General features: G+C 39.1%; 1 protein-coding gene and 1 pseudogene across 6 annotated transcripts in view; both read right to left on the bottom strand.

Moving 5' to 3' along the window:
* Nucleotides 1–5573, bottom strand: part of LOC133746993 (dystrophia myotonica WD repeat-containing protein-like) — a 36384-nt pseudogene extending 30811 nt beyond the window's left edge.
* A 4983-nt stretch (nt 5574–10556) lies between these two features.
* LOC133777123 (zinc finger protein OZF-like) overlaps nt 10557–23135 on the bottom strand; it is a 47747-nt gene continuing 35168 nt past the window's right edge. For 4 of the 6 annotated variants that reach the window (XM_062216568.1, XM_062216566.1, XM_062216565.1 and 1 more), the window contains 3 exons: nt 15766–15892; nt 15428–15520; nt 10557–13357 (listed from right to left, as the gene is read on the bottom strand). In XM_062216568.1, the coding sequence (XP_062072552.1) occupies nt 11637–13357; nt 15428–15520; nt 15766–15889 (1938 nt within the window). In that variant the 5' untranslated portion in view covers nt 15890–15892 and the 3' untranslated portion in view covers nt 10557–11636. Of the gene's footprint in view, nt 13358–15156; nt 15521–15765; nt 15893–23135 lie in introns of all 6 variants that reach the window. The other 2 variants (XM_062216570.1, XM_062216569.1) reach the window with 2 other exon arrangements.

Genomic DNA, 23135 nt, shown 5'->3' with positions numbered 1-23135 from the left:
TCTTGAACTGATGCCCCTATGGAATACCAGCACTGCAGCTGGCAGCCTCACCCACTATGCCACAGTACCAGCCCTTGCCAAAAGAATTTATAGAAGCTATTACATATATACACTTAACAATTATTTAGTTACTTGACATGAACTATCCCTGCATGTTTGAAAATCTTGAGTGGTATCATTTGGGTTTTAAGAATGCTATACTTTAGGTCTCTTAATATTTTTAGTGATGATGTTTTAAAGGCCCTTTCTGTTTTATGAAAAATGATAAGGATTTTGTTTTTCAATGGCCATAGTATTACCACTTAAAGCAATAGATTAAATAACACTTTTAAACAAAGTCATTTAATACTGAATTCTAGTACATTGGTATACTTTAAAGTGAGAAACCGGATTTCTTTTAGATATTCTAAATAAGAAATAATCAAAATTGAAGAAATCTACAGGTTTTAATCACTTGTTTTAAATATTGGCCATAATGGTCCAATTTAGAGTTTTAATTTAATTAGCTTTTAAAAGATTCAATATGGTTTATAGAAACAAATCAAAGAACATAATTATATACTCAACCTCCCTCCCTTCTTTTTCCTTCTTTGTCATTTTTTTAGCTTATGAAATGACATTTTAAGTATACATTACATTAAAAAGGGTTGTTGAATCAAGGGACTAGTTTAACAGGCAAAAAGCAAAATGATCCTAATTTAGAGGGACTACAATGGCTCTAAACAATATTTGAATATCAAATCTAAACAATATTTGAAGAAATTGGTAAAATAAATATTTTTAATTTCTCCTACGAAAATGCTCAGAGTCTTTCATTATTTATCAAATATTAGTGCAAAAATATGGATTTAAATGATCACAAAAAGTGATCAATTTTTGTGTAATAAAGTCCAATTTTTGTCAAGGCTTTTTGACAGTCTCACAGAAAACTTATGTTTGTGAATGGGAAGAATAATATCAAAATGTCCATACTACCAAAAGCAATTTACAGATTCAATGCAATCCCAATCAACATACCAACGATATTCTTCTCAGAGCTAGAAAAAATGATGCTAAAATTCATATAGAAACATGAGAGATGCTTAACGTCTAAAGCAATATTATAAAACAAAAAAAGCTGGAGACATCATACCATATTTTAAGACATATTACAGGGGTCAGCACTATGACAAAGCAGGTAAAGTCACCGTCTGCAGTGCCACCATCTCATGTGGATGCCAGTATGTTTTCCAGCTGCTCCACTTCTTATACCCCTCTCTGTTATAGCCTGAGAAAAAAGTAGAAAATGGCCAAAGTCTTTGGGCCCCTGAACCTGCGTAGAGACCTGGAAGAAGCTCCTAACACTTGGATTCAGATCAACACAGCTCTGGCCATTGTGGCCATTTGGGGAGTAAACCAGTGGGTGGAAGACCTCTCTCTCTCTGCCTCTACTTCTCTGTAACTCTGCCTTTCAAATAAATAAATAAACTGTAAAAAAACAAAAAGAAGAAGTGTTAGCACTGACATAATAACAGACACATAGTTCAATGGAAAAGAATAGGTAGCACAGAAATAAACCCAAATTTCTACCGGCAACTCATATTTAACAAAGGAACTAAAATGAACTGGAGAAAGAAGAATCTCTTTCACAAGTGGTGCAGAGGAACCTGATTACCCATATGTAGAAGCCTGAAAATAGACTCCAACATCTCTTACACTATGTGAAAGTGAACTCACAGTGAACTAAAAATCTAATCATAAGACCAAAACCTAAGTAAACATAGGGAAACTCTAAATATTGTCAACAGACAATAGTTTTGGGTAAGATTCCAATAGCAATAGTAACAAAAATAAAAACAGACACTTGAGTATATCAAACTAAGATACTTCTACAAAACAAAGTAAACATCAGAGTGTAGATACAATGAACAGAATGGCAGAAAAAATTTAAACTCTGAATGTTTACAGATTTCCAGAACTTATATATATATATATTGGAAAAACTGCAAAAACTACAGTGAAGAAACAGGCAAGGATCTGAATAGACATTTCTCAGAAGAAATGTAAATGGTCAAAACATGTGACTATGCCCAATGTCACTGGCCATTATGTAAATATAAATCAGAACACAATATCAGTCTCCAACATCTGTGGGAGAATACAACGCTCAGGTTTTTGTGTGTGCAGCAAGTGGGTTTAGAGGACCCTGTTCGCCTCTGGAGAGCAGAGTCTACAGGGAGATAAAGAAACCTTACTGCTTTCCTAATGGGCTTATTAAGTTCTCAACCAGTGCCTGTTAGTCTTGCCACAAACTTTCTAGTCTCACTACTTTCCTTCTTCTTCCTCTTCTCTGTGACTTGTTAAATAGTATACATTTTATATACTATGGATACTTTTGATTTATTTTATTCCTTCGGTCTCTTATGAAGTTCCCCCACAAAATCACAGCCCTCAAAATATTCATTCATTTATGCAGTCTGCAGATTTCATGAGCTACTGAATTCCAAGTAGTATGTTAAAGGCAAGATCTAGGCCTAACAGAAAAGTGGCCTGAATTCTGTGCCTAGAAGAGGATTTGGGACATAGTAGAATTTCAGGGAAGTGCTATGAGAATGACATGCACTCAGTAAATGAGGAATCTAAAGCATACACTGCGTTTAAGCAACACAGCAGCTGCTACTGACCATGGGTAGAACAATTGAGAGGAATAATGGGAACAAAAATAAGACATCAATAAGTTGAATAATAACAGAGAGAAAACAAAATGAGATAGATGCCAACATTACTGACCTATTTTTGAGGAATTAAATTGATAGAGAGGCTGGCATTGTGGCTAAGTGGGGTAAGCTGCAATCTGTGAGGCCAGCATATCATGTGAGTTTCAATTTGAGTTTAGGATTCTCCACTTCCAATTTAGCTCACTGCTAAAGCACCTGGGAAACCAGTAGAAGATGGATGAAGGACTTGGGTCCCTGCCACTCATGTGGGAGACTTAGATGAAGCTCTTGACTTCAGCATGCCCCAGGCTCAACTATTAAAACTCTCTGGGGTGTGAGCCAGCAGACGAAAGCTATCTCTGTCTATCCCCCTCTCTCTCTAAATCCACCTTTGAAATAGACAAATATTTAATAAACAAAATAACTGATTTCAAAATACACAAAAACATGAACAATATTATATCATCTTTATGCCAAAATGATAAAAAATAACAAATGCTAGAGAGCATATGGGAAAAGAAAACCTTCATATATGGTCAGTGAAAACACAAATTAGTACAGTTGTTATGGAGAACAGCATGGTCACTCCTTAAAAAAAGATAAAAATTTGGGCCAGCGCTGTGGTGCAGTGGGTTAAAGCCCTGGCCTGAAGGGCCAGCATCCCATTTGGGTGCCAGTTCTAGTTCCAGCTGCTCTTCTTCCAATCCAGCTCTCTGCTATGTCCTGGGATAGCAGAAGAAGATGGCCCAAGTCCTTGGGCCCATGCACCCATGTGGGAGACCCGGAGGAAGCTCCTGTCTCCAGGCTTCAGAATGGAACAGCTCCGGCCTTTGTAGTCATCTGTAGAGTGAACCAGCTAATGGAGGACCTCTCTGTGTCTCTACCTCTATCTGTAACTCTTTCAAATAAATAACAAAAATTTAAAATAAAGATAAAAATTGACATACCGTTTGACAGTTATCTTGCTCTTGGCTATATATAAGAAGGAAATTTTATTAGAAGGAAATGAGAAGAGCATATCAAAGATACAGCAATTTTCCCATAACACAGTTCACTGCAGCCATGATTTGAAACCAATCTAGCTGTCCATCAATGAAAAAAAATGGACAGGGGAACATCATTTAGATACAAAAAAGAACAAAATATTATTAAATTAATTGAAATAAGCCAGAAACAGGAACACAAATGTCACATAGTCCTTGTCACATGTGGAAGTGAAAGAAAATAATGGATCTGAACACAGAACTGTGATTATTAGAGGCTGAGAAGGGAAGCAGCTAGAGATAGAATGGGATTGGATAATAGGTAACAAAATACAAAGAGGCAGAAGGAACTTCTGGTGTTCCATAATATAATGAGATGACTACATTCAACCGTATTAGGTTCTGTGTAAAGAACTGGAAGAGAGGAGCTGGTAGTCTCAAATCATGGAGAAGAATTAAACTGTAGTTGCTTGGGGGCCAGCATTGTGGCACAGTGGGCTAACACCCTGGCCTGAAGCACCAGCATCCCACGTGGGCACCAGTTCTAGTCCTGGCAGCTCCTCTTCCAATCCAACTCTCTGCTATGGCCTGGGAAAGCAGTAGAAGATGGCCCAAGTCCTTGGGTCCCTGAACCCAAGTAGGAGACCTGGAAGAAGCTCCTGGTTCCTGGCATCAGATTGGCACAGCTCCAGCCATTGCAGCCATCTGGGGAGTGAACCAGCAGAGGAAGACCTCTCTCTCTCTCTGCTGCTACTTCTCTCTGTAACTCTGTCTTTCAAATAAATAAATCTTTAAAAAAATTGATAAAACTGTAGTTGCTTAGCTTGATCAGTATCTACTGTGTAAATGTGTGCAAATACTGCACTACACCCTGTAATAATGTCTGACTAGTACACACTGATCACAAATTATTTAAATAAAATTTTAAAAACCAGAAGCATTTCTTTATATTAACAATGAACTATTTGAAAATGAAATTAGAAAAACATTTCCATGCATAACAGCATAAGAACCAGGATCCAATGTCTTCAGCATTATCAGTGATGAATCAGATTCACAGCCCTCAGCACTCAGCTTTTGCCATAGACCTTACCATGGCAATTGTGGGCATGTAATAGTAAACTAATGGACAGGAACACTTTGTCTCTAAATCTGTTCAATAAATAAACAAGGAATTCATCAAAGAAAAAGAGATACCAATTTGGATGACAGGTCACAAAAACACATGCACTTGAGCTATCCTCCACTTTGTGATGCTAACAATTCTTTCAGACATGTTACATTTTCAGAGACTTTTGTGTAATCTTGCTAAGCTTCCTGGAAATCTGCCTTACAGCAAAGGGTTTCCCAATTCCATTACACTCATGATTTTTCTTTTGTGTGAATTATTAGTGTACCATCTAGAGATAATTTATGGTACAAAACTTTTCTATGCATGCATGTTTTCTAATTTGTGAGTCTGTTCATGGGAATTTAAGACTGATTTACAGCAGAAATACTTTTTCCAAAGTCATTGCATGGAATTTTGTTCCTTATGAATCCTCTGAAGTCTGTTGATGTCTAATTTCTGGCTAGAGGTTTTATCATATTTACAGCATGCAAAGAATATTACCTTTTGTGAATTCTATATCTATACAAGCCTGAAATAAAGAAAAGGTTTTTACACAATCATTATACTCCTAAGAAACCACCTGTGTCAATTCTCTGATGTACCATTGACTTCTGACAATATTTTCACACTAATAATATTTATAAGCTTTCTCACTTACATGAGTCTGTTAGATAGGATGTGATTTCCAGCAAAAGGTTTTGTCACAATACTTACATGAATTTTGGGGAAAAGCTCTTCCACCTTCATTATATTGTTAAGGTCTCTCCCTTGTTCAAACTCCATGATGGATTATGAGGCATTACTTATGTGAAATGGCTTTCTCACATTTATTTCATTCATTAGATATATATGTTGTGCATTCTAAGGAGAGATTTGGGCAGAGCTTTCCAACACTCATTACACCCATAATGTTTCTCTCCCATGTGAATTCCCTGTTGTCTTATGAGGTATGGCTTCTAATTAAAGGGATTTTACTTTCAAAGGGGTTTTTCCCTATATGAATTTGATGATGTACAGTGAGGGCTGAATTATGGTAAAAGGCTCTGAGTCATTACATTCATAAAATTTCTCCCCATGAGAATTCTTTTATGTTTGATGAGGTCTGATTTGCACCACAAAGGCTTATTCACATTTATTACATTCATGCATTTCTCCCCTTGGTGAATTCTCTAATATTTCATGAGATATAACTTGTACAAAAAGGTCATATAGAAAATTCCCTGTGTGAATTCTCTGATATCTTATGAGTTATGAATTACAGCAAAAAGGCTCTCCACCTTCCTTACATCCATAAAACCTTCCTAAATTGAGCAACACAGATATAGGAAAACTAAACACACCCACAACCAGATGGAAATGATATCAGTAATAAAGACCCTCGCCACAAAGAAAATTCCAGGACTGGATGGCTTCACTGCTGAATTCTGACAGACATTTAAAGAAGAACTAACTATGGGTGGAGGCGGCAAGATGGCGGAATAGGCAGGGAGCACACTTAGTCCGGGGGCAGAGAAAGTTCAATATAAGTGGAGATACTGCAGGGTCAAGGAAGAGTAGCGGATGAAACAGCAGAGGAAACTCTTCCGGAACTAGTGATTCACAGTGGACCTGCGTGGAGAGCGTGGGAGCCCAAGTTCGGGACACCAGCGGCAGACTCAACGCACCAGCGCTGGAACGCGAGGTGAGCCGAACCTACATAGCCTGAGATACCAGCAGGCAAGCGGAAAGAGGAGGCTAGAGGGAACGAGGCTTGAAACTCCGTGGGGAAAAGTTCACCAGGCTAACTAGAAGAGAGAGAAAAAAATAAAAAAAGTGACTGATACGGACACAAGTTTCTCTCTCTCCGCTCACCTCTCAAAGGCGAGCAAGACAGAGCAGGCGCCATTTTGGACATACGTCATAAGCAGGGCGACCTCAGGTCTGCACCAGCCCTGAGCCTAGCAGAAAAACCTGACTCTGTGGGGAGGGGTGAAATAACAGGAGATTAGTATCTAACTTGGCAACCCAGTGGGAGACTGCAGGAGAATTGGAGCCCACACTGAGGGCAGCAGAGATTCCCTGTGTGGTCCTTGGGAAAGAGCTTCTGATCTCTGGCTCCTGTGGGTATATCATTTGCCTGCTAACTACCTCCAATTACGTTCAGCTGTGCGGAATTACTTCCCTTTTAAATCAAAAAAAGAAAGAGAGATTTACCACACCTAACCTGGGAGTGTCATCCTGGACACACCCTCAACCCTGAGGAACCAAACACAGCTCTTAGGCCACACTCATCTCAAGCCTCTAAGGCTCCACTGAAAGCAGGCAGTCCACTTAATATAGAGCCATAGTGTAACAAGAAAAAACACCACAGTGAAGAAACCAAATATCTCCAACATGCCAAACAACAAACGCAAAAACCAAGCTAACAAGAACAAGGAAGAAACTATGACGCCCCCAAATGAAAAAGACACCCCAATTCAAGATTATGAAGATGATGAGATCAAAGAAATGCAAGAAGCGGATCTCAAAAAAATTGATAAGAACATTAAGAAGTTCTCAAAAACAAATTCTTGAACTACAGAAATCCTTCATGGACAAGATAGAAAATCTCTCTCATGAAAATGAAATATTAAGGAGGAATCAAAATGAAATGAAACAACTAGTGGAACAAAAAACTCTGATAGTGACTAGAAATCATAATGAAATGAAGAGTTCAATAGATCAACTGACAAACACATTAGAGAGCCTTAAAAACAGAATGGGCGAAGCAGAAGAAAGAATATCAGACTTAGAAGACAGAGAACATGAAAGGAAACAGGCAAACCAAAGAAAAGAAGAAGAAATTAGAAATCTAAAAAATATTGTCGGGAATCTACAGGATACTATTAAAAAACCCAACATTCGGGTTCTAGGAGTTCCTGAAGGCATGGAGAAGGGGAAAGGATTAGAAGGCATTTTCAGCGAGATACTAGCAGAAAATTTCCCAGGTTTGGAGAAGGACAGAGGCATCTTAGTACAGGAAGCTTATAGAACCCCTAATAAACATGACCAAAAGAGATCCTCACCACGACATGTTGTAATCAAACTCACCACAGTGAAACATAAAGAAAAGATCCTAAAAGGTGCAAGAGAGAAACGTCAGATCACTCTTAGAGGATCTCCAATTAGACTCACAGCAGACTTCTCATCAGAAACCCTACAAGCTAGAAGGGAATCGCGAGACATAGCCCAGGTACTAAGAGAGAAAAACTGCCAGCCCAGAATACTATATCCTGCAAAGCTCTCATTTGTGAATGAAGGTGAAATTAAGGCTTTTCATAGCAAACAGAAACTGAAAGAATTTGTTGCCACTCATCCTGCCCTGCAAAAGATGCTTAAAGATGTCTTACACACAGAAACACAGAAACATGGTCACCAATATGAAAGAAGGTAAAGGAAGGAAACCTCACAGCAAAAGATCACAGGAAGCTCAATTTCTCTTTGACATAGAATTAAACTCTGATGCTCTGTTAAAGCAATGTGTTAAAGTAATCTATTATGTTCTCTTGATGTCTGTTAAATTCTAATTGTTCAAAAACAGCTGAATTTTTATTAAGAGCTATGGGTTATTTAAATATGTGCTTATTTTCAAAGATTTGAATAATCACCTTGTAACAATGATCAAATTTGGTCTATGTTATGTCATGATTTTAAGAAATCTTATTTCAACCAGATATTTTGGATTTTGAGCCTTCTTGGCATTCTTGACAGGCATTCAAAAAATCAAAGTTTCAAACAATCTGGTCTCTAAAATTTCCAGTAAATCCTGGACTTTGGTTTTTCCAGTTTGGGCCCAACTGAAAAAATCGAAGGACCTATGTCTCTCATCTTATAGAGACACCAACTAATCAGTCTATTTGGAGTATATTAGAAGGACTGTCAAGATGTGATGTGGTACCAGACTTTAAGTTTCTATAATGGAAAATGCTATTAATACAAATGTTTGAGAATTAAAAAGTCTAATGATCTTGTGTTACTAGACATGATAGTTATCTTAATGAGAAAGCCCCAGAGACTTAAAGGGTTAAATACTTGTAAAATCCTACAGGTGCTTTCAAAAATACTGTGAAGTAAGCAAGTGCCTCTTGTTGGTTGATGAGTTTATAATTTTAAACATGGCGACTTAAAGTCTTTTGTCATCCACAGTTATATATGATCTGCTGCTCATAAAACTAAAGCGTTGTTGGTTCTGAGTTTAGCTGTCCTCCTATAGGTTCCTATGGACTTTTTCCAGCCACCTTTATTGTATTCAGTACTTTGGGATGGCTCTGTAAACAGATGAAGCCAATAATGTGTTAACAGTACCAACTGAGAGAAAGTATGGTTAACTGAGGTTACTAAAAACAAAAAGCAATTCAAATCAATTGGCAATCTACAAAAAGAGTTAAAGATTTTAAAAGCTATTATTAAAATTGCTATATTGGTCTATTATGCTATATTATATGTGTGTACATATTGTATGTCCACATGGGGAAATTTTATTAAGAGTTTTATTTTAAATGGCTTATAGATAAGATTGTCCATAATTTAAGCTGCTAAAATCAATCAAAGATACATTTTAATTTGTGGGACCTGAATCTGTGTATCATATGTTTTAGACTTGTTGGTAGAAAGAAACTAAAAACATTTTAGATGGTTGTGCTTAAGTTTACTGGCTAAACAAACTACACCATGTTAGATATTTAAGAGGTGTTTTCAAATACATGATTCTTAAAATTTATAGAAGGCATTGGACCTTCTGGTAAATGCTTTCTTAAGTTGTTATCTAATGGTTGAAACGGTTTGCTAAGTATTCATGTGATATTGCTATTGTCAGCAAGCGATCTAGGACTTGCTCCCTCATTTCTCTATTCTAAGCCCAACTTGTTCTTTCATTTCTCTAGTCTCTTCAAGGTAGGAAACTAATGCTATTATGAAGGAATCTGTAGGATGCACAATTTAATCTTTAGACCTTATAAAAGTTATGGCTAACATTTTTCTGTAATAGCATAGCCAAAATAAGAACTCAAATAATAATCTCATAGCTAGATTCACTTCGCCATCAGCGAAGTAAGCAGTAAGTAGAAAAAACCTCCCTTTCAGACCAAAGGGAAAGAAAGTTTTAAAGTGAGAATATAATTTTCCTCATGGGCATTGTCTACCTTAGAAAAACTACTACAGAACATGCCTGTGACTATAGACTTGTAGTTCAGGCCACCGAGGATTAGAGATGGGAAACGGGCACTCCCTTGACTTGCATCCTCTGGTCTGCTTTAACACAAACCAGGAGGAAAAGAAAGCTCGGCATCAGAAGCAATGGGTGGCAGGCCTATTAATGGCTGATCTGTACAGTGATCTGCCCTCAAGGAGACCCAACAGGCCAGTCCACTGCAGTGGCTTTCAATGTGGTAAGCCTGGGCTTCAGCAGAAGTCAACTTGTGAAAGAGCCCTGGCAGCTCTGCCAAGAGTTGGATCACTGGAAATGGACCTGCCCTGGAGTCGAAGGATGCCCAGGTCAGAGCCACAGATCTTATTGGCTCTAAGCTGAAAAGCCCTTCACTCAGCCCAACTTCCAAAGTGACCACTGCAGCTGAGGGGATGGTCAAGTAGGGTCAGCAACATTGCATGCAGAACTGTAAATTTCTTGTTAGAGATGCCCCCTGCCTTTACCTGGCCAGCTCTCCTCCCAGGCCAGCCAAGTAATGAGAGTCAACAGAGTGCCTTCCCCTAGGAGGTTCACACCTCCCTTAGGATATACCCCATGTGAAGAGATAGATAGGTCTGGGCCTCTGAATTTACAAGGCCTAAAGCCCACCAGATTATTATCAAGCCCCTTCTATCAGGTTCTATTTGCCTCTCAATCAGAAAACTTAATTGCAACTTAGACAGCACCTTTCTTAGCTCCTCTAATAATGACTCTGTCCTTTGTTCTAGGCCCTGTCTAGTGCACTTGGGCCTCATTCCTTTGTAATCATACCCTCTACTCTACCACCAATGGCTCTACTCCCAACCTGTGTGTACTGATGGTCCTCTTCCCCACTTAATGCTGTATAATTGTTCAAACCTGGTAAATGCCACTCTTAGGATCATTGGTTACTATCCTCACTCTGTCTTTTATGACCTTGTCTAAATATGGAAGCCTTGGAAGGCTTCCATAGCCTTGGCAACTCATGACGACAGCCTAGGATGGTTACTGGCGCCATAAACTAGAGTGTCAATTTGTTGGGTCAACAACAGGAGCCACTGTGCACTTGCTCCTCATGTGGGATCTCTGTCCTTAATGTGCTGTACATTGTGATTTAATGCTATAACTAGTACTCAAACAGTATGTTTCACTTTGTGTTTCTATGTGGGTGCAAACTGTTGAAATCTTTATACTGAATTGATCTTCTGTATATAAAGAGAATTGAAAATGAATCTTGATGCAAATGGAGGGGGAGAGGGAGCGGGAGAGGGGAGGGTTGCGGGTGGGAGGGAAGTTATGGGGGGGGGGAAGCCATTGTAATCCATAAGCTGTACACTGGAAATTTATATTCATTAAATAAAAGTTAAAAAAAAAAAGAAGAACTAACTGCAATTCTTCTCAAGTTATTCAAAACAATTGAGAGAGAGGTGATTCTCCCAAATTCTTTCTATGAAGCCAGCATCACCTTCATTCCTAAACCTGAAAAAAATACAACAGAGAAAGTAATTATAGACCAATTTCCCTGGTGAACATACATGCAAAGATCCGCAACAAAATTCTGGCCAACTGAATCTAACAATGCATCAGAAAGATCATCCACCCAGACCAAGTGGGATTTATCCTTGGTATGCAAGGATGGGACCAAAGGCTTTTCCACAGTCATTTCATTTATAAGCTTTCTCCATGGTGTGACTTCTCTGATGCATTTTGAGTTGTGACTTCTGGCCAAAGGTTTTTCCACAGTCATTGCATTCATAAGGCTTATCCCGTGTGTGAATTCTCTGATGCATTTTGAGGTGTGGCTTCTGGCCAAAGGTTTTTCCACAGTCATTGCATTCATAAGGCTTATCCCGTGTGTGAATTCTCTGATGATTTATGAGGTTTATCTTCTGGCCAAAGGTTTTCCCACAGTCACTGCATTCATAAGGTTTCTCCCCTGTGTGAATTCTCTGATGCGTTTTGAGGTTTGACTTCTGGCCAAAGATTTTCCCACAGTCACTGCATTCATAAGGTTTCTCCCCTGTGTGAATTCTCTGATGATTTGTGAGTGCTGATTTCTGGCTAAAGGCATTTCCACAGTCATTGCATTCATAAGGTTTCTCCCCTGTGTGAATTCTCTGATGATTTATGAGGTTTATCTTCTGGCCAAAGGCTTTTCCACAGTCATTGCATTCATAAGGCTTCTCCCCTGTGTGACTTCTCTGATGCTTTCTGAGGTGTGACTTCCGGCCAAAGGCTTTTCCACAGTCATTGCACTCATAAGGCTTATCCCCTGTGTGACTTCTCTGATGCTTTCTGAGGTGTGACTTCTGGCCAAAGGCTTTTCCACAGTCATTGCACTCATAAGGCCTCTCCCCTGTGTGACTTCTCTGATGATTTATGAGGATTGACTTCCGGCCAAAGGCTTTTCCACAGCCATTGCATTCATAAGGCTTATCCCCTGTGTGACTTCTCTGATGCTTTCTGAGGTTTGACTTCTGGCCAAAGGCTTTTCCACAGTCATTGCATTCATAAGGTTTCTCCCCTGTGTGAATTCTCTGATGATGTATGAGGTATTTCTTCTGGCCAAAGAACTTCCCACAGTCATTACATTTATAAGATTTCAACCTTGTGTGAATTCTCTGATGTCTAATGAGAGCTGACTTCTGGTGAGTGGTTTCTCTACAATCATTACACACATGAGGGTTTTCCACTATATGAGTGCTGTGATGGAGGGGATGGCAGAATTTATTACTGAATGACTTCCCACAAGTGTTACATGCATACGATTTCTTCTCTATATTTGGTCTATGATTCATTCTAACATATGATTGGTAAATGACAGGTTCCACAGGCCCAATATATTTATAAACGTTCTCTCTTTTGGGACTTTGTTGATGTATACTGAGGTTAGACTTTTTATGGAAATCTTGTAGTATTTGAGTTGTCTTGCCAATAGTGGCAGTTGGCTTATTACAGGTTTCTACCATAAAAAGCTTCTCAGATCCATAGAATATATTCTTCCTTTTGAAGACTTTCCCTTGTCCAATTTGTTCAAGTGCCTGCTCCATGGTCTGAATTTTGTGCTGTTCATTAAGAGGCTCACAGAACTGGAGAGTGTTCCCAGGTACCGTAGTAGCATCAAATTTCTCTCCAGCTTGTAGCTGATCAGGCCCACAATGGGGATACACATTCTGACATATACTACATTCTTCAGGTTTTATTCCTGAATAGTTTCTCTTTTTGATACTCAGTTTTGGAATATGGCTTATACTTAAATGAAGTGTTTTTCTGAATTCAACTCTCTTGGGAGTTAATGTGTTATTATTTTTCATAACATTCTGATTCAGATTTTCCTCCAGACTTTTCTGGTTGGTCTTAATCAGTTCATCCAGTTTCATGGCAACTGAAGTGAGAAAAAAAAAATGTCACTAAATCAAATATAATTGCTTCTCCTAGCATACTCATGTAAAAGGAATGAAGTTACTTGTATTTAAGAGGGATAAGATGTTAGGAAAAGTTCTGCATTGGTGCCTCCTCACATAGGGCACCAAAAAGTTAGGAAAAGAGTTGTAGAATAGAGGAGACAGTATATCAATTTACAGCCAGACAGAATTTATTCAGAGGAAATTAATCCACAGAGGTGGGTGACTAACTGGCTGTGTGTACAAGATGGAGCAGGTGGCAGAAGGCCCCAACTCCCAGGGGCTAGACCTTTATAAGGAGGGCTAAGGCTGGGCATGGGGATAGGGGGCAGCAGTGGAGGGGAATTCCAGGAACTGGGTGGGGGGCCTTGGGAACCTGGAAAATAATGCAGGGTGGGGTATGAAGGCAATAGGCTGTGAGACCCAACTGAGTTTCAAGGGCAAGGAATACATTCCAAAGTTTATATCCTTTGAGCAATGAGGGAGAATGGCTCAGGCTCATATGCTCATTCCATCATAAAATTTTAACAAAATGATTAGAAGATACATATTTATGAATATACAGGTTTTCTCCATAATACATTAATATATTAAATTGTATCCATAGATTTTCCAATGTTCATCCATGATCCTGTTTACTAACAGAATTTTTTTCAAGTATGATTGAGTGGTTTTTGTGGTAAGATCTCTTAAGTCACTGCTTGAGATGCCTGTATCTCAAAACAGTGCCAGTTTAAGCCGAGGCTACTCTGCTTCCAATACAGCTCTGGGATAATATATACTGGGAAGCAGCAGATAATGGTTCATGTGCTTGGGACCCTGTGATAGAGATGAGTAGGTGAAATTCCAGGCTTCTGGCTTCAGATTAGTCATAACTGTTGCTAGTATTTGGGGAGTTAAATAGAAAATATATTTCTCACTGTTTCTCCCTCTTTCTACTTTCACAAAAATGAATAAGACTTCACAGAATGGACTAATATTTAATAAATTTATTCATCTGTAATCTAGAAACCAATTTTTCCCTGTCCATTTTTAAATGTATTTTTATTTATTTATTTATTTGTCAGAGTTAGACAGAGACAGAGACAAAGATCTTCCTTCCATTGGCTCACCCCTCAAATGGCAAATACGGTTGGAACTATGCCAATCCAAAGCCAGGAGCCAGTTGCTTCCTCCTTATCTCCTTTGTAGGTGCAGGGGCCCAAGCATTTGGGCCATCCTCCACTGCCCTCCTGGGCCACAGCAGAAAGCTGGACTGGAAGAGGAGCAACTGGGACTAGAACCCAGGGCCCATATGGGATGCCGGCACTGCAGGGGGAGGATTAACCAAGTGAGCCACAGTGCAAGCCCCTTTTTCAATTTTAGAAAAATTGTGGGTTTTATACTTCTGTGATATTTCAACCATAAATATGGGAGTTTTACTAGATCATTTCCTTGAAGGTAAAGAGTGAAATGTGTCTATACTCTAAGAAGGATCACATTCATGGGACAAGATCTGAATATGTGGTTGTCTCATGTTCTGTCTTCCCAGGGAAACAGCATTTGTGAAATTTTTCTAATGAAATTCTCTGTTTTATCTGCACTCTTACAGTTTCCCCATATTTCTAAGGAAACCTGACATCCTCAGCTTCTTTGAACTGCAACAGTTACAGAAAGTCCCAATATACCACCTTGGCTATACATTCCCACCAGTTTAAATAATTTGTTTCTGCAATCCAGAGTCTGCTCAATTATTGAAAATTGATTTCTAACTCATTGTGCAGACGTCAGCCCTGGTTACCTCCTCTTGTTTCTTTCTGTAAACACTCCTCTGTGATAATTTGAGTTTCTGGAGGTTTTTCATCAGTTGTTGATTTTCACATAAAACTTCATTTCCTTTGCCTTTACCAGAGATACTGATCTCCATAGATACTGTAGAATGTCTGTGTCTGAATCACAAGACCAGCTGTCTTCAGGAGTAAGACTTGGGAAAAAATCATGGAAAGAACACCAGTCAATATCTGCTGCACTGCTTCTACTTTGGCCTCCCTGCCCGTTATGTGCAGACTGACCTGGAAGGCTCTGATGTAGGCATTCTTCCCCCATCCAGGGCTCTGCTCCTTGCTCCAACTTGAAGATCAAGTCAGGTTTGGTCATGCAGTACCCTATTAATGGAAACAATGTAGACTTTGTGAAATCACTATCTTGGGTTAATTAAAGAAGTACAGCTTGGTCCAGAAGCTATGCAACAAATGTTCCAATTTGAAATCCTTCCCAGGTGGTAGATATTCAGATTCTTCATGGACTCAAATTCTATACCTGTCCCTCATTAAACTTTATGAATAGTGCTCACTTATTTGTCAAATAGCGAGAAAATGTTACCATTGGGCATGTGAAGAGTGACACTTACCCAGGGAGAACAGGCTGCTGTAGGTCTCCAGCATCACATCCCTGTACAGGATTTTCTGAGCTTGGTTCATGTTCTGCCATTCCTCCCAGGTAAAGAACACAGCCAGGTCTTCAAATGCTATCATCACCTGGGATAGAACACTCCTGGTTAACATGTCTACTCTGTCATATAACAAACAATGGCAGTTGTATATCTTCTACATGGGTATGGAGGAAGAAGAAGCAAGAATGCCATTTCATTTTAGATTGGTTGAGCATTTGGACAGCCTCACAGAAGCATTCAGCAGGGGATCAAACCTATGGTATAAAGGCTGTGAAAAATGCCCAAGCTGGAGGGAAACAGGAATTTCTGTTCACAAAGGCCAGACTATGTCAAGGGTATTTGCACAGTAGGCTGAAAGGGGGACAAAAGTCACTCTGGAATGAGCAATGTTCAGAAGAATGTAGAAGTATTCAGGGAAAAAGACAAGAAACCATCAGGGAAGTTATGAAGGGATTGAACAGTGAAGAATTTCCAGGAAAATACTATACACAGTCAATGCAATTATGGCAGAGAAAAAAATATTTTAAAAGAGACAGTAGGACTTTAACTTAGTGTTTATGATGCCAGCTCAGATATTCTCTCTACATCAAATTTCCAAAGTTGGATTTCAGTGCCAGCTCTGGTTTCCAGCTCCCGGCTAATGCAGAACAGGGGAAGCAATGGTGATGCCAACCAAGAAGGAGGCCTAGATTCCATTCCTGACTCTTGGCTTCAGTTGTGCCCCATCCCTGCTTGATATGATTATTTAGGCAGTGAAGAAGTACATGGGAGCTCTCTAGCTTTCTCTCACACCATCAACTTCTTTCTCTACCAAGCTCATAAATATTTGAAAATAAGGGAGGAGATTCAAGAAAGAATAGAAAGCAGCTTTGGCTTTTTCTATAATTATTCTACTCATAAACATTTAAAGAACTGAAATAACATTATAACAAATTAAAGTAAAAGCAGTGGAGTTATTTACCCAAGAACAGAACCTGAGAAATTCTGCAGTATAATCTGCATTTGTGACTGAGGGGAATACAGAGAGATTTGTTTGAGAACCTGCAGTAGGCACCAGCATTGTGGTGCAGCAGGTAAGTCTCCACCTGCAATTCAGGCAACCCATGTGAACAAACAATTTGAGTCCTTGGTGCTCCACTTCCAATTGAGTTCCCTGCTAAAGTGCCTGAAAGAGCAGTGAAAGATGGCCTGAGTATTTGGGCCACTTCCATGGTTATGGGAGACCCAGATAGAGTTCCAGACTCCTGGCTTTGGCCTGGCCAACCATTGTGTCCATTTGTTGAATGAACCAGTAGATGGAAGATATCTCTTTCTCACTACCCATATCTCCCTATCTCTATTACTCTGCCTTTCAAATAAGTTAATAAATAAATCTTGGGGCTGGCACTGTGGCACAGTAGGTTAATGCCCTGGCTTAAAAAACCGGCATCCCATATGAGCACCGTTGTGAGACCCAGCTGTTCTACTTCTGATCCAGCTCTCTGCTATGACCTGGGAAAGCAGTAGAAGAAGGCCCAAATCCTTGGGCCCTTGAACCCATGTGGGAGACCCAGAAGAAGCTCCTGGCTCCTGGCTTTAGATCAGTGCAGCCCAGCCATTGCAACCAATTGGAGAGTGAACTGTTGAATGAAAGATCTCTCTTCTCCCTCTTTCTCTCTGCCTCTCCTCTCCCTGTGTAACTCTGATTTTCAAATAAATAAATAAATAAATCTTTTTAAAAAATCTTAAAACATAAAAGAACCTGCAGTAGATTATTTTCCCGACATCGTCCTAGCTCAGGATCAAGTTCATCTCCTCAAACTATTAAGGACTGCATTGCTCTAACAATTAAAAATAAATGCAACTGATTTGTGTTTTAGCCCTAGGTAACTCTTTCCCTTGCAGAATGTTAAGTGTTTACTTCCAGGGTGGCACTAAAACACTGCCCACTACATCATCTGTATAACACTAAAGACTCTATTGGACATCATGACCCCAAAATTTAGAATATTGTCCTTGAAGCTTCAACTGAAATCATATAACAAATATATATTTTGCTATGGCAACAGAAAGGTGAGCGACAAAACTGCCTTATCTTGGATAACTGCAATGCTTCATAGCCATGACATATTCACCATTCATCTTGTTTTTATATATTCCCTGAGAATAAAATTCATCTTCCTTTATCCATTTCCATTAATAAATTATTATTAATCTAAAAAGAAAACTGACAGCAAGTTGGGGAATAAAAAAACCACTTACAGGGGCCAGTGTGATCGCCCAGTGGGTTAAAGCCCCAGCCCGCAGAGCCAGCATCCCATGTGAGTGCCAGTTTGAGTCCCAGCTTCTCTACCTCAGATACAGCTCCTGCTAATATGACTGGGAAAGTACTGGAGGATGACTCAAGTGCATGGACCCCTGCAACTATGTGGGAAACACAGAAGAATCTCCTGCCTCTTGGGTTTAGATTGTCTCAGCTCTGACCATTGTGGCCTTTTGGGGAATGAACCAGCAGATAAAAGATTCTCTCTGTCTCTCTCTTGCTCTCTTTCTCTATCACTCTCTGTGACTCTGTCTTTCAAATGTATAAAATAAATATGTTTTAAAAAGTACACAATTTGCAGGTGATGTATTAATTTTCTTTGCTTTTTGAAATATCAGGAGGTGCCCTGAACCATACCTGGAAGAAAACGTGAATGCAAGGATTTAAAAGAAAATTTCTCATCTTTCCTTCTACATTACACTGTAGAAAAAGGAATGGTAAAATGAATAAAGAATCTTGAATATATAAATAGAGAAAATGTCAACTTCACCATGGAGGAATAAACGTTTAAACATGGAAATATATAGGCAAGTGCCCCCACCTCTATTAAGTGGCAGAGATTAACCAGAAGTTATCATTGCTTTAATGAAAGCATTGCCAAAATTTTATTAAATGACAATGTAACAACAAAAAACAATACAACTTAGTTATTGTTCAAATAAACTATGTTCAGTAAAATTTACACTAATGAAAGTTATTTTGGGGACTGGCACTGTGGCTTAAAAGGTAAAGCAGCTGCCTGTATCCCATATGGGTGCAAGTTCAAATCCCAGCTGTTCTACTTCAGTTCCAGTTCTCTGCTATGGCCTGGGTAAACAGTAAAAGTTGGCCCAAGTCCTTTGGCCTCTGCACCTGCTTGGGAGACCTGGAAGAAGCTCTTGGATCCTGGCTTTGGATTGGTGCAGCTCTGGCCATTGTGGCCAGTTGGAGAGTAAATCAGCAAATGGAAGACATCTCTCTCTCTGCAAACGGGATTGTCACAGAGTATCCAAACTTCCACATTTTTGCAAACTAGGTCTTGTATAAAGTTCTGTAACCTTGAAAGAGTAGTGCAAGGCAGGCTACACAATGCAGGAAAACAGAAATTTTACTAGAAGATGATATACCATGAAACCCCAAAATTGCAATTGCCACATAGTGTAAGTCAGCCTGCACACACCTCACGAGGATTTCTCAGGGAATGCAGGGACATTTCACTAGTAGCACTAATCTTACAGATAGGTAAATAGTGACAGAGGTGCAATAGACATTCACCCACACACATTTCATCCCAAATGGCCTGAACCCCCAGCTCCATCCCATTGCCGTCTTGGATGAGACAGACTTTCTACAGAATTTTTAGAACTGTACTCTGTACACCTGGAGTTCTGACCAAAAAAATCCTTAAAATCTCAACCTTATTCACCTTTTCTCCAGTCTTCTTTCAGTGCAGCATTTTCTGACAAAAAATTCCTTAAAATTTCAACTTTCTAAAATATGTTAATAAAAATTCACCCTTTCTCCAGCTCCAGAACTGAGGCTGTGCCACTGGTGTCTCTTCCTCGACCAGCCAAGATCCACAGGGTGCACCTGAATACCTGACTTAACACCTCAGATCTATGGCTGTCACCTATGCCACCAAGAGACAGACACCTGTCCTGCTCTCCAAGGTTCCTTTCACCCTCACACTAACACCCACAGACACAGAAACCAACCACACAGCTCTGGAGCATATGAGGAAAGCCCCAGGGGTCAAGAATTCTGTGAAGATGGTGGGAGTGGTTGGAATGGCACATGCTGAGAAGGAGGCCAGAGGAGATTTCCTATGGTCCTGACCTGCTGACATCATGGGCAGATGACACTAGATTCCCAGATACCAATGCATGCCTGCATTAGGAAGAAATGAAGATGATCCATATATCAGCTGGAAAATCAGCCTCCTGGGACACAGAGGGGATATATCAGAACTTTCCTGACCACATGAGATACCCACATAATTATCAAATTCCTCAGTAATTCTTGGTTTGACATTTTTACATCTGAAAGAAACATAGTATAAGTGGAGAAATTCAAATATGGAAAGAATTCTTGGCAATTGTCATTAAATTTATTGTTATTTTTAAATCTCATAATTAAAATATGGTTCTAAAAACCTCACATAATTTTATGACTTATTTTATCTATTTGAAAGACAGAGATACAGAGAGAGGTAGAGCAAGAGAGAGAGGTCTTCCACCTGCTAATTCACCCCCCAAATGGCTGCAACAACCAGAGCTGAGCTATCCAAAGCCAGGAATGGAAACTTCTACTTGGTCTCCTGTGCAGCTGCAGGGGCCCATGGACATGAGCCATCTTCCACTGCTTTCCCAGGCCATACCAGAGAGCTGGTTCAGAAGTGGAGCAGCTGGGATTGGAATCAGGGCCGATATGGGATGCCAGCACTGCAGGCCAGGGCTTTTACCTGCTGCACCAAAGCACCAGCCCCCTAAATATATACTTCTTACAGATACTCAGGAAAAGACTCCAAGAATTTTTTTAACTTAAAATATTCGAAGAAACTAATGTTCCTCAACAACCCATTTTTAATCTTTTAAAATGATGCTTGATCTTACCTACTAAAACATTTTTTCACCCATCAATGCATCATATTTTGCAGTGAGGAAAATTATTTGAATCTATTCAGTGTATTAAAATGGCTGGAAATTGGGTTGAGTGCCTTCTAAAATGTTCATGAATAATTGAAATTGCACTACCTGGTAATTCTTTACCCAAAAGTTCCTGAAATTCATCTATGAATCACTCCATTTAGTTAAGTATTTAACAAAACTTTATTTTTTTGAGATCTGAACTTAATTTGTGGTTTCTCCCACAAATTAGGCCCAGAGACAGATAAAGGGATGCCATGGACTTCCTGCTTTTACTCCTTTTCCTGTATAAGTGAGAATGGACATGAAATTATGATTTGAGTGGTAGTGTCATGGGGCACTGACTTTTGGCCCACAGCTATTGGTCAATTTTTACTAGATATAATGTCTGAACTGTGCTGTTCAAATTCCTGTATCATCTCTGAGCTGGTAATTACCTTTCAGTGACTTTATTCTGCAACTCGAGGGAGGTCAGTCTTCCTTATTTTTTATTTTTAAATATTTACAGGATTTCTTTATTTATCCGAGAGTAAGAGTTATAGATAGGGAGAAGCATTGACAGAGATGCCTTCCACCCACTGGTTCACTCCCAACTGGCCGCAATGGCCAGAGCTGGGCTTGACCTGCTATATCACAGCAGCAATCTCAGTAAAGCTTTTTAAAAATCTAAAGAAGGAAAATGTAAAATGCATAAATTATAGTTGTCTGCATGTATACATTTCTGAAAAGTACACAATTTGATCCTATTGAAAATCTAAAATTCATTTTTAAATTATATAATTGAAAAAGATAAAAAAGATGTTCTGTCTTATGTCTCTACAGCATAAGATATAAATCAACTTTCCCAGGTTCTATATGCATTTATTAACAAAGTTTCATAGATGTAATCAGTAGAGTGACTCCAATAAGTCTTAACCAGGGGTGCAACTAAATTTAACAAGAGTACTCAATAGGAATTTTAGAAGAATTTCAAAATATGTATCAGAAGAAAAATAAGTACTTTACTTGGTACTATACTATTGTCTAAATTTCCAGTTGTCAGATGTACTAAAAAAAATCCCAGAAGTGGCAAAGTTAGTCCAACATGATGTGTAATAAAATAAAGTTTTTAAGTTACAACTTGGCTAGAGAAAATGAGAATTTGCAGATCCCAGATTAAAATAACCAAGAAGGCCCAATAAAAGAAAACTCAATGTCTTCCTATACTAACATTTACTACCTCAGATTTATTTAACAGAAAGGTGATTATTCAAGCTATACCCCATTAGGTAGCCCAATTATACCTGCTAAATCCAGTAAAAAAATAGCACCTCATGATAGATTACTAAAATCATATTGCTATATGCCATCCACCATGTCCACTGTACCTTATACCTAATGTTAACACATCTGATGCATCTCAATAGATAAATGCTGTGTCTTAACCAAGTATGGCAAATGTGTTTTGTTCAAAGTTTTTCCAAAAGCCCCTCAGTCTCAGTTTGCCTTCACCTTGAAAAGACACTTCTGAGGTATACAAATCAGTCCAGCTTCTTTGGGCCTCCCTCCAATGAAAGGGGCTAAAATCCATCAAAATAAACTCTAGGCACTGTCCTTGTGTTCTCAGTGACTTTTTCACTCTAGGGGCTCACAAACCTAAATTCTCTAGATCACCTGTGATGTCCATTAGTTGTCAAAGACTATGATGCAAGTAATTTCCCCTCTTGGAACCTTGTTATTAACTGTGTTGTATGAGAAATGAAGTCTCCTACACAACTTGTGCTTACGATTCTCCAAACTATGTTGTCTGCTAGGACTTTGGCCATGAATATAGGACAGTAAAACCTGAGTATGGTTACTGAGGTGTCCTTAATTAAGGATAGACTGGGGCCAGCACTGTGGTGCAGTGGTGTAATCCTTTACCTGCAGTGCCAGCACCCAATATGTGCACCAGTTCTAGTCCCCATTTCTCCTCTTCCCATGCAGCTCTCTGCAGTAGCCTGGGAAAGCAGTAGAAGATGGTCCAAGTGCTTCGGTCCCTGCAAAAATGTGGGAGACCTGGAAGCTCCTAGCTTGGATTGGCCCAACTCTAGCCATTGCAGTCATTAGGGGAGTAAACGAGCATATGGAAGACCTTTCTCTCTGTCTCTTTCTCTCACTATCTGTAACTACACCTGTCAAATAAATAAATAAAATCTGTGTGTATGTATGTGTGTGTGTATATATATATATATATGTATATATGTCTATGTGTGTGTGTATATATATATATATATATATATATATATATATAATGAACCAAAACATGGCATTCTCCATTTGGCAAAAGGGACAGGCTCCAATATCTACTCTCTATGTCAGTATGTCAGTATAATGCAGGAGGTTACCCCTCTACCAAACAAGAAAAGCTATTTAAGTTCAGC

Source organism: Lepus europaeus, chromosome 18 (genome assembly GCF_033115175.1).
Source record: "Lepus europaeus isolate LE1 chromosome 18, mLepTim1.pri, whole genome shotgun sequence".
NCBI lineage: Eukaryota > Metazoa > Chordata > Mammalia > Lagomorpha > Leporidae > Lepus > Lepus europaeus.
The sequence above is the reverse complement of the archived record's forward strand: the minus strand, read 5'-3'. Positions and strand labels throughout refer to the sequence as shown.